General features: G+C 35.5%; 1 protein-coding gene and 1 long non-coding RNA gene across 2 annotated transcripts in view; one reads left to right on the forward strand and one right to left on the reverse strand.

Moving 5' to 3' along the window:
• Nucleotides 1-15,264, forward strand: part of LOC135269892 (uncharacterized) — a 323,864-nt gene that overhangs the window by 303,328 nt on the left and 5,272 nt on the right. The gene's annotated exons all lie outside the window — the stretch shown is intronic.
• The window catches only part of TMPRSS11F (transmembrane serine protease 11F), a 69,258-nt gene continuing 55,804 nt past the window's right edge, over nucleotides 1,811-15,264 (reverse strand). Inside the window, exons 6-10 of the mRNA XM_021675441.2 lie at nucleotides 13,178-13,216; nucleotides 11,838-12,039; nucleotides 8,546-8,805; nucleotides 6,578-6,720; nucleotides 1,811-2,683 (exon numbers count right to left, since the gene is read on the reverse strand). Coding sequence (XP_021531116.2) covers nucleotides 2,525-2,683; nucleotides 6,578-6,720; nucleotides 8,546-8,805; nucleotides 11,838-12,039; nucleotides 13,178-13,216 — 803 coding nt within the window. The 3' untranslated portion in view covers nucleotides 1,811-2,524. The remainder of the gene's footprint in view (nucleotides 2,684-6,577; nucleotides 6,721-8,545; nucleotides 8,806-11,837; nucleotides 12,040-13,177; nucleotides 13,217-15,264) is intronic.

The following is a 15,264-nucleotide window of genomic DNA, read 5'->3' on the forward strand; positions in this document are numbered from 1 at the left end:
ATTAGTTTATAATGATATACTTTGCATTTTTGAGCAAGTTTTGAACATTCCTTGAATTTTCAACTTTATTAGTAATCTCAAAAGTCTCACAACAATGCCATAATGTCCCATTTGGAAGATGGAAAACATCAGGTAAAAAAAATTACATGATTCCTACAAAATCATTCAATAAGTTAGACACCTAATTAGAAATAGGACATAGAAATTTATTTTTTAAAAATCCACTTTTCCTTTTCTTAGATTTTCTTTTAACCTTTTTTATTTATTTCTCTCATTTGTGCTTAAATATCACTGAGCTCAATTGAATTAAGCACAGAAATATTTAAATCAGTACACATAGTTTCACAGATACTTATACACAAAAAGGTATCACAGTCTTATCAAATATAAATAAAATTACACAAAACACATATCCACTGTTATAGAAATTACATAGAGGAAAGTGATTTTTTGGTAGACAGATTTGCTTTCCCATTTCTACTAAAGGAATTGTTTAGCTTTAATATGAAATATGCTCATCATCAATCAAGCCCATCTTTAATATGCTAAATATTCTTGAAAACTTTAAATGTTTCTGTACTATATGCAAACTGTAGGAGTTTAAAGGAAGGAAATGTAAGAATTTAAGTTTTTACTGGGCTTTCTCTGGTGGTATTTAGTCATTACTAGTCATTGACTCAGAAATTTGATGACATTTTGTTTTTAAAGAGGAAATGTGTATGATAAGCTTTTTGTGTTTATATCTTACTGAGATATAAATTTAACTGGGAGATATTTTTAGTTGTATTTCTCTCATTTACATACATTACATATAAACACATGTACATGTAAACTAACAAAACATTCCAACACTAGGGAAATGAATAGTCTAGATTTTTCTCTAATAAATCAGAACAGCAAATCTAATCTCATATTTAAGGTCTATAGATGAATATGGATGCATCTGTGTAGTCACAACCATGCTGACAGATGATTGTCACATCCGATGACTACTTGTCTATAAGCAGACATAGTTCAAAATATATTGAGACCTAAAAGTGATTTTGAAAAAATTCTAGTAGCTCACCAAATTTGTTTTACCATGTAATTAAAAGTACTTTGAAATCAATCACATGGCTTTAAAGAAGCAAGGATCAATTTTTTAACAGTATAGTAAGTTTTATTGATTCTAAAACACATTATTAATGATAAATAGTAGCTAATCCATATTGAGACCCTACTGTGTGCAGACACTATTGCAAGTGTTTTACTTGTTTTAATTCATTTAATTCTCAGAACAACTATATGAGGTAGTGCCACTTTTATTCCCATTGTAGAGGTGAAAGAGTTAATGAAGAGAGATGTTAAGTAACCTGAGCAAGGACACAAGGCTCGCATGAGGCAGAGACAATGTTCCAGCTTGAGCAGTATGTAATACTTACTTGAAAAAATTGAGTTCATTTATCTCAAAGCTTGCCAAGGCATTCATTTCCATGTAACAATGATTTATTTAGTGCATAGTATATGTCAAGCACTATCCTAAGTGCTTTACACAAAGCTTTACACAAATCAGCTCTGATATTCTAATAGACAGCTGACCTGATACTCTGATGGACGTCTGACTTGTCAGAGAGCTGAAGACTTTCAAAAGTACCAGTTGCCATATATTGATATAAATATTTCTAAGAAAATAATTGGGTGGCTCATTTCATCAAAAATTAGAGTGCTTGTCCTGTTACTAATTGTTTGAAACCAACTCTCCTAGCCTTCATCTGCTTCTATTATCCTCCTTGTACTCATGGAAAAACACTTCCAAGTTTTTTTTTTCCCCCCTTTCTGGGCTAACTGCAACTAACATATGGATGGCAAGATGCCGTTAAAGAATAAATCAGAAATGCTTCTTAACAACACAATATACTTCCCGAAGCTAGTGCTTGAGTATATAACACTGTGTTAACAGCAAGTTCAGATACATTTAAATACTTTTAAAATGTCAACTCTTGAGGTTAATGATAGTCCTCTGTATTATTAGATACAAGCCCAGATTAGAGTCCAAGTCATATTGCAAATCCCATGCTTCTCCATTCTTGCACACTGAATGTCCACTTATTAGTTCTAGAATGTTGAAGTTCTGAGTCTTCAAGGAAGACTGTTTTTTTCACAAGGAAGAATCTCAGGTGCTCCAGGTATTATATGAGGTATAATTTTGGCAGCACTGGCAGCTCTTCATATCCCGTGGAAAATGATGTTCCCGTCTTCAATTGAGGAAAACCACTTATTTATCTTATTAAGAAGTATCACAAGCAGTTTCCCTTGTGAGTAAGGAATAGGTGCTATCTGTCATTTGCTGTCTTCTTCCCTCATGGTAGACAGAGTTTGTCTTACATACGTAAAGGCCACCTCAGGATATTAGATTTGTCTGGGTCTGAGGGGTTTCTTGACAGCAACCAAAAGCACTAATCCAAACTACATAAATATAAATAGTACAAAATATGCAGAAGTTTCAGCTCTGTGTGCCATGTGTATAACTCATGGACAATCCACGCTACATACCAGTCTTTGAGGCAATCCAATCTCTATACTTAGTCACTCTGGTGTAGACCCCAGGTTTTTTGGGAAGAGCACATGATTGTCCCCAACTTACAATACCTACAATGTACCAGATGTCATGATTATCATAAACCAGAGGTCCACCAGAATCACCCTGAAATAAAAACATTTTAAATTGTTAACTCTACGTTAATTCAATGGGAAGGTATTGTAATCTGACTTTCACAGAAAAAAATGAAAATTGGTACACAGACCACAGCCAGATTTCAGACTATTTAATGGGTCTCTCAACTGAATTAAAATTTCTGCTAAACTTTAAAGGGCATTTTTTTTTTTGGAAGGCTAACACACATTCACAGGAAATGGTTGCATTATTTCTGTTTCAGTATCCTTAGTTTTTCTTTTTTTTCCCTAGTTTGACCAGATCCATTTAGCATGGTGTAGTAACTATGTACATAAAATGTTAAATGTGAGATTAGCATTTGTAAGCCTAGGTAGAAAATTTCAAGGATCTCTTCCAAATACTGTCACCTTGATTGTATTTTATGGACCTATTCCTGGTTTCCTTTTTTTTTTTTGAGATGGAGTCTCACTCTGTCACCAGGCTGGAGTGCAGTTGCACGATCTCGGCTCACTGCAACCTCTGCCTCCTGGGTTCAAGCGATTCTCTTGCCTCAGCATCCCAAGTAGCTGGGACTACAGGTGCGCCACCACGCCCAGCTAATTTTTGTATTTTAGTAGAGATAGGGTTTCACCATGTTGACCAGATTGGTCTCGAACTCCTGATCTCAGGCAATCCACCAACCTCAGCCTCCTAAAGTGCTGGGATTACAGGCATGAGCCACCGTGCCGGCTTGTCTCCTTTTCTTTTACTCACCTATTTCTAATTAGTTTTCTTGCTGAATTTTTATAAGCTCCTTTAAATCTCTTTTGGAAAACAAAAAGAAGAACAAAGAATATTAAGTAAATAAACAAATAAACATGTGGTCATTAAAAGTGTGGTCTCAGCAGCTGAACTACCTGTTTCAGGCCCAGCTCTATTAATTACTGGCTGTGTGACCCTGGGTAAGATACTTAAGCTTTCTGTGCCTCTTCTTGACTTATTTATTTATCTATTTATTTAATTACTTACTGAGTTCCTATTCTATGTCTGAGGCAATTTGGTGTCTATTAGGGACAAAATGATGACCAAAAATGACAGGACCCTATGCTCTTAGAGTTTGAAGTTTAGGTTAAAAAAAAAACAACATTATTAAATAAGCCTACAAACAAATGCAAAATTTGACTGTCAAAGAAAAACAGGAAAGTTCCCCTGATGAGTATAATTGAGCTGATATCTGAAGGAAGAAGAGCTGACCACAAGGGAAGTTGGGGTTAGATGTGTTCTGGGCAGAGGGAACAGTATTGCAAATGCTCTGTGGCATGAAGGAGCCTGGCAAATTCAAGGGCCTAAAAACGGAGGTGGGTGGAGAGAGGAGTGTAAGGGGGGCAAATAGTGTGTGAGGAGTCTGGAAGCTAAGGAAAGACAAGTCCATGTGGAGCCTTGTAGGTCTTGTTTAGAAGTTTCAGTTTCTTATCTTAAGACTAAGGGTAAGCCACTGAAATATTTCAGAGAGAGATTTGACATGATTAGCATTTTGTTAGAAATGATTCTGGGTCTTATTTGACTAACACATGAGAGGAGCATAAGAGTAAAACTGAGAAAATTTCTCAGGAAGCTGAGACAGGAGAATAGCTTGAACCTGGAAGGCAGAGGTTGCAGTGATCCAATATTGTACCACTGCCCTCCAGCCTAGGTGAAAAAGCGAGACTCTGTCTCACACACATACACAAAAAAAGAAGAATGAAATTAGACCTTTACGCTTACACCATGTACAAAAATAAACTCAAAGTGGGTTAAAAACCTAAACCTAAAACCTGAAATTATAAAACTACTAGACAAAAAAAAAAAAAAAAAAAAAAAAAACAGAGAAAAAGCTCTGTGACATTGGTTTGGGCAAGGATTTTTGAATATTACCTCAAAAATTCAGGCAACAAAAGCAAAAATACGCAAATGAGATTGTATCAAACTGAAAAGCTTTTGCACAGCAAGCAAAACAAAACAACAATTAATAAAGTGAAGAGACAACCTACAGAATGGGAAAGCATGTTTGCAAACCAAACATTTGATAAGTTGTTACATCTAAAATATGGCCATCAGGTTCATGAAAAAAATGCTCAGTATTAAAAATCATCAGGGAAATGAATTAAAACCACAATAAGATATCTCTTTACTCCTAGTAGAATAGTTTTTATCAAAAAAATAAAAGATAAGTATTGATGAGGATGCAGAGAAAAGGGAACTCTTATACACTCTTGGTGGGAATGTAAATTAGTATAAATATTATGGAAAACACTAGGGAGGCTCCTTATAAAGTTAAAAACAGAACTACCATATGATCTAGCAACCCCACTTCTGGGAATGTATCCAAAAAAATTAAAATCAATATGTCAAAGAAATATCTGTACTCCTGTGTTCAGTGCAGCATTATTCACAATAGCCAAGATATGGAATCAACCTAAGTGTTCATCAGTGTGTGAAGAGGTAAAGAAAATATGGTATACATACAAAATGAACTACTATTTAGCCATAAAAAGAATAAATTCTGTCCATTTGTGACAACATAATGAATCCAGAGGACTTTATGCTAAGTGAAATAAGCCAAGCACAGAAAGACATATATTAGTCAGTTCACCTATATGTGGAATCTAAAAAAGTTGAATTCATAGAAGTAGAGAGCAGAATGATGATTACCAGAGTCTGGGTGGGACTAGGGAGGTAGAGAGTGAGGGAAGGGGGAGTTGCTAGTTAGAGGGTGCAAAGTTTCAGTGCAGAGGAATATGTTTTGAGATCTACTACACAGCAGGATGACTATAATGAAAAATACTGTATCATAGATTTCAAAATAACTGAGAGTGAATTTTAGATGTCTATCACAAAAAAATGTTAAATGAGATGACAGATACGTTAATTAGCTTTACTTAATCATTCCACATTGTATACATGTATCAAAATGTCACATTGTACTCCATAGATGTAATACAATTATGATTTATCAATAAAAAATAATGGACAGTGAAATCTGAGCTGGAAGAGTAGATGGAAGAAAGGAAAAGATTGATGAACTGTGAGAAAACAGAGAAATCAATGGACAATAGGTGTCTATGAAGTTGATAAAAGACTGTTTTTCATTCAATCAGTCATCCAATATTTTCACCACACACTTTTAGGTGCTGAGAACATAGCCGTAAACAAAATAGTCTTCTTTCATGAAACTTACATTTTAGTTAGTGGAGAAATAGACAATAAGCTAGATAAATAAAAATACTGCATACTGGATGGTGACAAAGGCTAAGGAGAAAAATGGAACAGAGAAAGGACACAAGGAATGTATGTGTAGGTTGTGCATGTTGGGAGTGAGAGTTGGTAGACTAGGGCATAACATAGGGAGCAGTGGTTAAAAAGTAAGGGGGAAACACTGGGTGGTAGTAGTCAAATAGGAAGATGCAAATTAGGGTTTTTGGAAATGGAGCAGTTTTTGAGGACAAGGCCTATAGTGTGACTTCAAAGAGGAGGGTCTGAGGTAGCTGAAGAGTGTAGAGGATCAGTGGAGAAGAGGAGGTCTAGGAACTCAGTCCAGCATTTAAGCAGGTCGGTGTTGATAATGCAGGGCTTAGAATGGAGAGAAAACCTGTTTCAGGTGTTGCTGTCATTAAAGAATGAGAGGGGCGAAGGGAAATGACTAGGAGGCTGGGGGATGGATACAGATAATTATAATATTGCTTCTATCTCATATTAAATAAAATAATGTAAAAATGTGCTTAATTTTTGGCTTAGTATATATTAAACTCTCAATACAATTATTTTTATTGTTATGATTATTAAATAAACATAGTTCTCATTGAAAGAGATCCCTTTTTTTTTTCTCCTAGGTAAAATATGTGCCAAACTCAGAAATAGCTAATGGAAACTTTCCTTGTAAACTTTTGCCCTTGACTTTAAACTTACCTTACATGCATCTACTTTTCCTTCCATGAATCCAGCACATAACATTCCTGGAGTTATCAGGCCATCATATACATCCTTTCTGTTACACACATCAGTGCTTATGGTTTCCACTCTGGCTTGCCGAAGTTTATTTTGTGTAGGTCCTATTGCACAAATGGACAAACGAATAAATAGTATTCCTCAAATACAACTATATCTAAGACATAAAAGACACATACATTGTAAATTTTATATTTCCAGTAGCAAAAGCCAAAGAGCTATCATCTTATTTGCTGTGCCATACATGTCTACATGCAAGGAGTCATAAATATACACGTCCCAGTATTATATAATATTTGTGGATCTTTCAAGGATATTAGGAGTCTTAAAACTACATGCAAAATATTACATATACATGCATTTTTTTTCATCAGGAGAGGGTCTGTAGTCCTCAGATACTCATAGAGTATGACACTGATCTGGTCCAACTGCCACATTTTCCATATAAGGAAGCCATGGCCCATGGAAGTTCACTGACATTCCAAAAGCTATTCAAGTAGAAACCAGGACACAGCTGCACAGATCTATTCACCCTACTCTACTCTGTTATGTGTCATTTAGGGGTGTCTCACAGCATGAGAAACAAAATGAATGCCTAATACGTGCTAGTGATTTGATGATAACACAGAACAGGGCTGAGTTTTAGGAGGAGAGGATACTGCACAGTTGAATACAAAAAAGAAGTAATATAGGGCTCTGGGTTGAAGCCATTGGGAGAACCCCCGAGCTAGCTGTTAAGAGACTTTAAAGAACTTGTCACAAAGCCAAGATGGACATGCATGGAGCATTTGGAAAACTTTTCATAGAATAAAATTCTGTCAAAAAAGAGATAGATTAAGATATATTAGCACTAGTTTTTTTCAGGATAGCCTTGATAGAAACTTAAGTATTCTTATTTCTAATTAAAACATTTCATTAATCTTTCTCTTTAAAGTAGAGTGAAATAGTATCTAGAAATTTTAAGTTCCGGTTTTTAATTAACACAATTACTAGACTTGATGTCTTTTAACACCCCTAGGAGGTGGGACAGAGGAAAAAGATACAGATTTTATTGACTAACCAAAATAAAAATGCTCAAAATATTTGCAACCCATTTTAATGTTTATAACCATCATAAATTCTCATAAAATGAGAAAGATTCAAATAAACAAAGGAAAAAGCTATTATTACATTTGTGATTTTAGGCATATGCTGATTGAAATAAAGTATATGTGATTTGAAGTATATGTAACGCATTTACATCCAGGAAAGACAAAATCTGTGATTACTTACTGCCTTGCACTCCCATTGTGTCTGTCCCTTCTTATATCACCTGATGCAGTTGTTTTTTTCCTTCTATATTAGTCTCTCTCCCTGACTTTTTTTTTTTAACCACAGCTCCAATTGTGGAGATTCCTTCCCTCCTTCCTTCCTTCCTTCCTTCTTTCTTTCTTACTTTCTTTTTTTCTTTCTTTCTTTTTTTGAGATGGAGTCGAGCTGGAGTGCAGTAGCGAGATCTCAGCTCACTGCAACCTCCACCTCCTAGGCTCAAGCAATTCTCCTGCCTCAGCCTCTTAAGCAGCTGGGATTACAAGTGCACACCACCACACCCGGCTATTTTTTTGGTGTATTTTAGTAGAGATGGGGGTTTCACCATGTTGGCCAGGCTAGTCTTCAACTCCTGACCTCATGTGATCTGCCCACCTTGGCCTCCCAAAGTGCTGGAATTACAGAAGTGAGTCATCGCACCCGGCCACCCCTATTCCAATCGTGAACTCAGACAGGACTTGATTTTTACTTTTTAACCCACAGTCCCCTCTTCTGCTCAAGGCCACACGCATTGGAAAGACCATTACTTTTATAAAAAGCTTAAGAGGGATTCCTTCAGATAGACAGTTTGTTTATCTCAAGACATTTTTGTGCTAAGAAAATTAGGTTGAAACTACTCACCATCATCTACAATGGATCCAAATCCTGTGACAAACACACTTGTTTTAGGCGGCAACTTCATAGATGAATCTGGGAGGCAAACTCTCTGGACGATATTTGAAAACTCAACTCCAGTACTGAGTTGTGCCAAAGCGATGTCATTTTCATTTGTTTCTCTATGGTAATTCTCATGAACAATAATTTTCTTCACATTTCGTTTCACTGCAGGTGGTGTTATAGTTGTACCAAAAGTAACAATCCATTGAGTTGGGTCTTTATTTCTGCAAAAAATTAAAAAGTAATACTTGGAATGCTTGACTTAATTCTGTGAATAAGACCGAGACTGTATTTCTTCCCAACTATCAGTATTAGGCTCCTGAAACATCCTTTTGGTAACAAAGTTTGTAGTTGATAACAAAATAGGAAAAAATACTTCTTAAAATTATTACAATTATGTACAAATAATTAATTAATAAATATGATTAGTTTCCAATTTTTAAACTTTTTGCTTGCTAGGAGCTTTTCAGGTTCTCTTTCTTCCTGAATTTCAACAAACTGTGTAGAAATTAATTTTGATTTGTTTTGGATAATATACATACTAAGAGGGATTTTCTCTCCATGTCACATCATCAACCCATTCTTATTTTATGACTCACTTGTTGGCTCTTATTTTACTAGGTTTTACTGTGATCTTTGAAGTGAAGTGTAATTTGTTGCTTTGCAAACCTTCATGTGTACACAGGGTTTTTTCTCCACCCTACTCCCATATCCCTCCCATACCCCTCCCTTAGATACAAGGGCTAAGTAATCCTAACTCAAAGTCATGCTCCTACCACCCATGGATCTGGCCTGGTCAGTCCCTCTTACTAGACTTTCAGTTCTCCTTTCACATAGATGCTTTTCTCTCCCACAAGGTTTATATCACCAGCAAATTCTATCTAGTCCTATCATCTCTTTACTTCCTTATGGTCCTCCAAAGCCCAGTACCTTTTTTCTAAAGTTATCCTCATCCTGAGTGACTGGAAATACATAGTAACTTAAAATTCTCTGGATGAAGAAAGGATTACTACATTGGTGAATCAACAATCTTTAAGTGTAATAATAAAAAAAAAAAACCTGAAAGATCAGTGGTTTCCTAAGTGCTGCACTGCCCTAAAAGTGAGCAGACAGAGCCCAGGATATGGGAGGGGTTCTTCTCTCATCTATTTTACTTCTTTACACATTAAGATAAGATTTTATTCAAACCAGAAATCTTAGGACTGACAGAAGCATCCATTTGAAAACTAGACACTAGATACTAGAATTCTCAGAGATATAAAGACATATATGACTTCAGGCCTTAAGGAGTTCACAAATGAATCAGATAAAAAATAAAAATTATCCCATCCCTTTATGGATTGCCAACGAGAGAGGAAGCCTCACATGATAGGCCAATTCAACATGCTTTATGAATAAGAAAATTAAGACCCAGAAGTTCAGTGACTTGTGCAGGTGAGTGACATGCCGCTGGTTAGTGCCAAAAGGAGATGGTCCAATCAAGAATGTTTTCCCCACCTATACTGTTTTGCAAAGACTGGAATCATTTTTCATAGACATAAAGGTGCTGAGGTTTGTCTTAAACATGATTTCGAAAATACATTATTTCTGCAGAAAAAATAAATTAATAGAAATTTAAAGATGTGAATAATGCGAAATTATCTTCAAAGTACCATGTAGTTTTCCTTCACAAAAGTATGCCACATTGTGCAATTACATGAAATTATTAATATATCACTCCCAAATTGCACTCATTTTTCTCTGTGATCATCACTTTGCCCAACTCTTTTGGATTATTATCAGCGTAAAATATGCTGTAATCTGTCTCCCATATTTTAAAAAATCCTTCCTTTAACTTCACAACTGCCCTCAACTGTCAAATTTCTCTGATCCCTTTCATTTAGAAACTTCTTAAAAGTGATTTTAAAACTTACTGCATCTAATCTTCCCTCCATTCTCTATTGAATCCATGCCCATCCCTATCACACCAGAAAAACTTCTTTTATCAAGGTCACCAGTACTCTCTACTTCTTCAAGCTCAATGGCCAATTCCCACGTAGATCTGTCTGTACCCAGAGCCTGCACTGGACGTGCTGAATAAGTATTCCAATGGCCACAGCTTATATTCTTCACTAAATATTAAGTTGACATTCTGGATTTATTTATTTTTAATTTACATAAAGAGAGATCAGTTATAAACTAAAATGGAAGACACTCTCACAAAAACAGAAGTGCAAAGGTTGGAGGACTGTATGAACATGAGAAAATTAGAAGTCCCACTCACCTTCACAAGTGAGTGGGACTCAAATTTACCCCTAAGGCATAATCACGGTTATTTCGAGAGTTGTACATATGCCCATATAAGTGAGTTGCTTTTCTCTTCTCTTCTATGAGGAAGCAACAGATAATCACCTTAGTATCTTGGAACCACCTGGCATGTTACCCTTAGAAGGATGACAAAGAGCCTCTGAGAATCACCAAGGATAGGCTCCTTTAATAAGATGCGGGATGAGGAAGTAGTGCCACAGGCCAGGCAAAGAGTCTTTAGACTTTTGTCTTTGAGAGTTTAAAGAAAAAGCTTTCTGTACCATGATGGTAAAACCTCAGGGAAGAAAGATGGTGTGTTCCTGACCTCCTGGGGCTGTAGTGTGCCTGTGTATGTCTGTGTACATGAACTGATACATCTGAGATTTAAGAGGTACAAATTTTGCTTGGTTGTACATAACCAGTCTTGAATACTGTGAGGGCAGTGAGACAAGGCAGCAGGTCTCTCCCACCTTCCACACACCTTTCTGGACCATACAATCCTGCAGGGTTCTAGGAGAATGTGATGAAAAGACAGAACTTCAAGAGGAATACCTACGATTCTTTTCTTATTTGCAAAGTGATGGCAATGCTGACAGTGGGAAGTTAGAGGGATTAATTGGGAAAAAAAATAGGTGACTTTCTTTTTGAGTATGTAAAAGAGATTAAACTTGTTACAGGTATAATAGTCTTCACACTAAAATAATCTACATATTATTTTATATAGTATATAGTGGGAAAGATAGTACTAGGGTCATGATGATAGAAGAAAATATATAATAAGAACTTTAAATAACAAAAACCAAGCATCATAGATAGGGCACAGGGCAAGCATAATCCATTTAGGGGATACCTGGGTCTACCCTGAACAGGGCAAAGGATAAACTGGCAAGACTGGACTCTTCTGATGCACTAAATCAATGGCAGATGAGGACTGAGAAAAGAAGGCTCATAGCAGCCTTGTTTGACTTACTTCCGGAAGCAGTGAGCTGCTGTGAGCAGCCATGTGTTACTGATGAGGCTGGCTCCGCACTGATGGCCTGCCCCTATGAGCTGGAGGCTGACCTGCCATGGCCATTCCCCTTCCATAGCTGTTTCCCTTCCTTGGACAATTCTTTGAGTAGAAGAGAATGCTGGTAATGGCATGTTTGAAGATGTCATCCTTATTCCACAGCCTGCCACAGAAATACATCTTCATTCGTATTCATCACAAGGAGGAAAAAAGTATATTCTGATTTGTTTTGGTTGTAGACAATCCCTTGTCCCTGCTACCTTGTGAACCATTCATAGCACTCAGCCTTTGAGCTTATTTGATACAGGTCTTGCTGATCCTATTGAGGTTCAGAAGAAATGTTTACTAACATTTCAAGGCATTCAGTGCAGGAATTAACTTCTGTCTATCTTTATAAAGCATATATAGATAGATAATTCATCGAGCACCAAAAATGTATAGATCTTCTGCTATGTGAATTAGATGTATTTATAGCAACAGACCTTTTAGATGAGAAAATTAAGCCTTGAAGAGGGAACACTGCTGGTTATCACCCAGCTGGTAAGTGACAGAGTGGGATACAAAATTAGGAGGATTCACACCAAAAGTAGTGGTAGTATGCTTATTACTGAGAAACAGCTCAATACTAAATGTGGGTCATGATTTTCCTTTAACTAATAACTAAAGAGAATCAATTCATTGTGTTTGCAAAGCCCTGTATTTTAACAGATATTGATCTCTTTGGTCTCTTAAAACTTGAAAAACTAGTTTCAAAAAAAGTCTTCTTTTCTCATATCAAACCCTCAGTTGACTAGATTTCAAGTCAATCTTAAAAGAGACCTGTACATGTCACATTTTTAATAGGCATGTTTGTCCACAATAGACCGTAACTATGTACCAATGCTGGAATGTAGAGTGCAGAGCAGGAAGAGGCAGAGAATGTACATGACAGATACTTGAATTAAAAGGCAAGCAAGTTAAAAAAAATTAAAGCCTAAATGTTACCAGTTTAAAACACTCTCTTGAATTGTCAGAGCATTAAAAGAGTTATTTATAATGAATATTAATATATCTGTAATAGCATATAAGATGTTTTAAATCACATCTCATAGGTCATATAAACTTAAAATTGTATTTGATATAAATTTATAAATTTAAATACTTCAAATACTACAAATAATAAAAAGATTAAGTGTTCAGTTTATAAAAATATGAAATGAGTTTTTAAAAGCTTGGTAAATTTTACTGCTAACTTTTCTATGACTTCTTTTCATGATCTTTGACTGTGAAATAAACAGTTAATTGTGGGTTTTGGAACTTACGACTGTTGAGAAGATTCCTCATCTTTTTGCCGTCAATAGCTAGAATAAGCAAAACATGAGTTAGCTGGCAGAAGAATATATTCCCATTTTCATGTTACCTTGTTCAACTGGTCATTAATAGAAATGCTAATTATCCAAAGCATACATATTTCAAGAGAGCATGAGATTTTTCATAACCAAGTAATGTATAAATAACCCTTTACTCTAATTTTATTTTGGGGTCAAATTGTATAATTTACTTTAAAATTAAATCAAAGAGCATTTTACTTTCTGATTTTGCTCTGGAAAAAGAAACAGAAAGTAGGAAATAATAAATAAGGATAAATGTCCCTGACTGCTTTCCTTAGGGGCTTCAATATAACTTGGAGGAGCAATCTCCAATTCCCATCACAACTGGTGTTTACCCGCCTATGTGGTTTTAGGCATATTCCTAATTGCCAGTTTGAAATGGTAGCTCTATGGAGCTAAATGCATCACAGACCCCTGAGGGCCCAATTTCAAGGCCCTGGTCTAGCAGAGTAGGAATTTAGTCAATGCAGGTTGATAACCTTGTCTCCCTGAGGATCTCATGAATGGCTTGGATGGTTGTGGCTCAGGCAGCAGACATTACAGACATGAAGTTCTTTCACATACAACCAGTCCAGAGACCCCAGACATATACAACCTTTCACTTCATTTTATGTTTCACTTCTATGACATCTTTTTTCCCTTCAAATTTATTCATTCATGTTCATTATAACTCAGCTAGATTAGATGTTTGTTGAGTTAGTGATTGGCTTTTTGTTTGTCAATGATAGAGAATTATACAGCAATTTTATCAGCAACATTGACTTCCCCCCAAAAAGGGATGTGAGCCCCTATTCCTACTAGAGGTTTCAGGGATATTTATCTTTATTTAACAAAAGACATGTATGTGGCAGAAGAAAACACACAGTTAAATCTTCATTATTGAGCATGGTCAGAGAATATACATATTTTGGTATTAAAACAAGTTGTATCATAAAAAATCATTGTATGTAACCAACAATGCCAAAATGTTTTAAATAAATTGTACAAGAAACTCTACAACTGTAACAACTCAGTAAACATAATATAATGTCACTTTTATAATAGATATTTTACTTTAGGATATATGATTGTGGCTTAGGGACAGTTATACCATCAGGAATTGAGATTTCCGTTCATCGAAAGCTGGAAAATACTTTGTTTTACTTTGGGATATAAATGATTAACAATCAAGGTGGATATAATACTCTCCATTATTTCTAATTACTTCATGAAAACATAATTAATATTTATGGGGATTCTATCTCAAAATATATTTAAAGAACTTTTCTGATTTCTAAGAACAAAAAAATAACTTTAGATAACTTGTTTCCTAAATAAATACATGGCTATTGGGAAGGGGGAAGTCTTTTGGGTCCAAAATACAAGTCCCTCTCCCCTCTTTTTTGTATCAAATCAGAAGTAACTAAACTTGGAAATACATAACAAGAAGCAATAAATGGAGCTGGAGCATCTATCACATGTGAGATGCATTCTAGTGTTTGTCGGGGGTGGGGTAAGAAAATAATAAAAATAAATAAATAATCAAAAGAAAAGAAAAGACACAGTTCCTGACCTTGACATTTAAAGTCTTATTTGAAACACATTATTTTCCTACTTTTAATTACAGATTGGCATAGAAAAATAAAAATGTCTCTCAGCTTGGATTCCAACTTGCTGTAAGGTAGTTTGAATTTTAGTTTCCCAAACTTTTTGAACTTCCTTTTCTTCCACTTTGGGAGGAAAACAAAACAAGAACTTTCCCGATTTCATTTTGTGAGGAATAAATAAGGAAATTGATGAAAAATAATTTTAAGTGGGAAACAAGCTAGAGAACCTCTTTAGAGTTCATGTCACTGGCTCTTCCTATAGGGGCAAATCTTCATAAAGATGTCTTTCTTTGATACTATGAAAAAGAACCCCCAGAACTAATCTGTAAACACCTCTGTGAGTCACAATACCTGTGTCTAACTCTAATGCAATGTCTCACATCATCCTTGAGTCTCAGCTTCTTTACCTGTAAAATGGTGAAAGTAATACCT

Source organism: Aotus nancymaae, unplaced genomic scaffold (assembly GCF_030222135.1).
Source record: "Aotus nancymaae isolate 86718 unplaced genomic scaffold, 86718_ANA_hifiasm-v0.15.2.pri h1tg000006l, whole genome shotgun sequence".
Taxonomy (NCBI): domain Eukaryota; kingdom Metazoa; phylum Chordata; class Mammalia; order Primates; family Aotidae; genus Aotus; species Aotus nancymaae.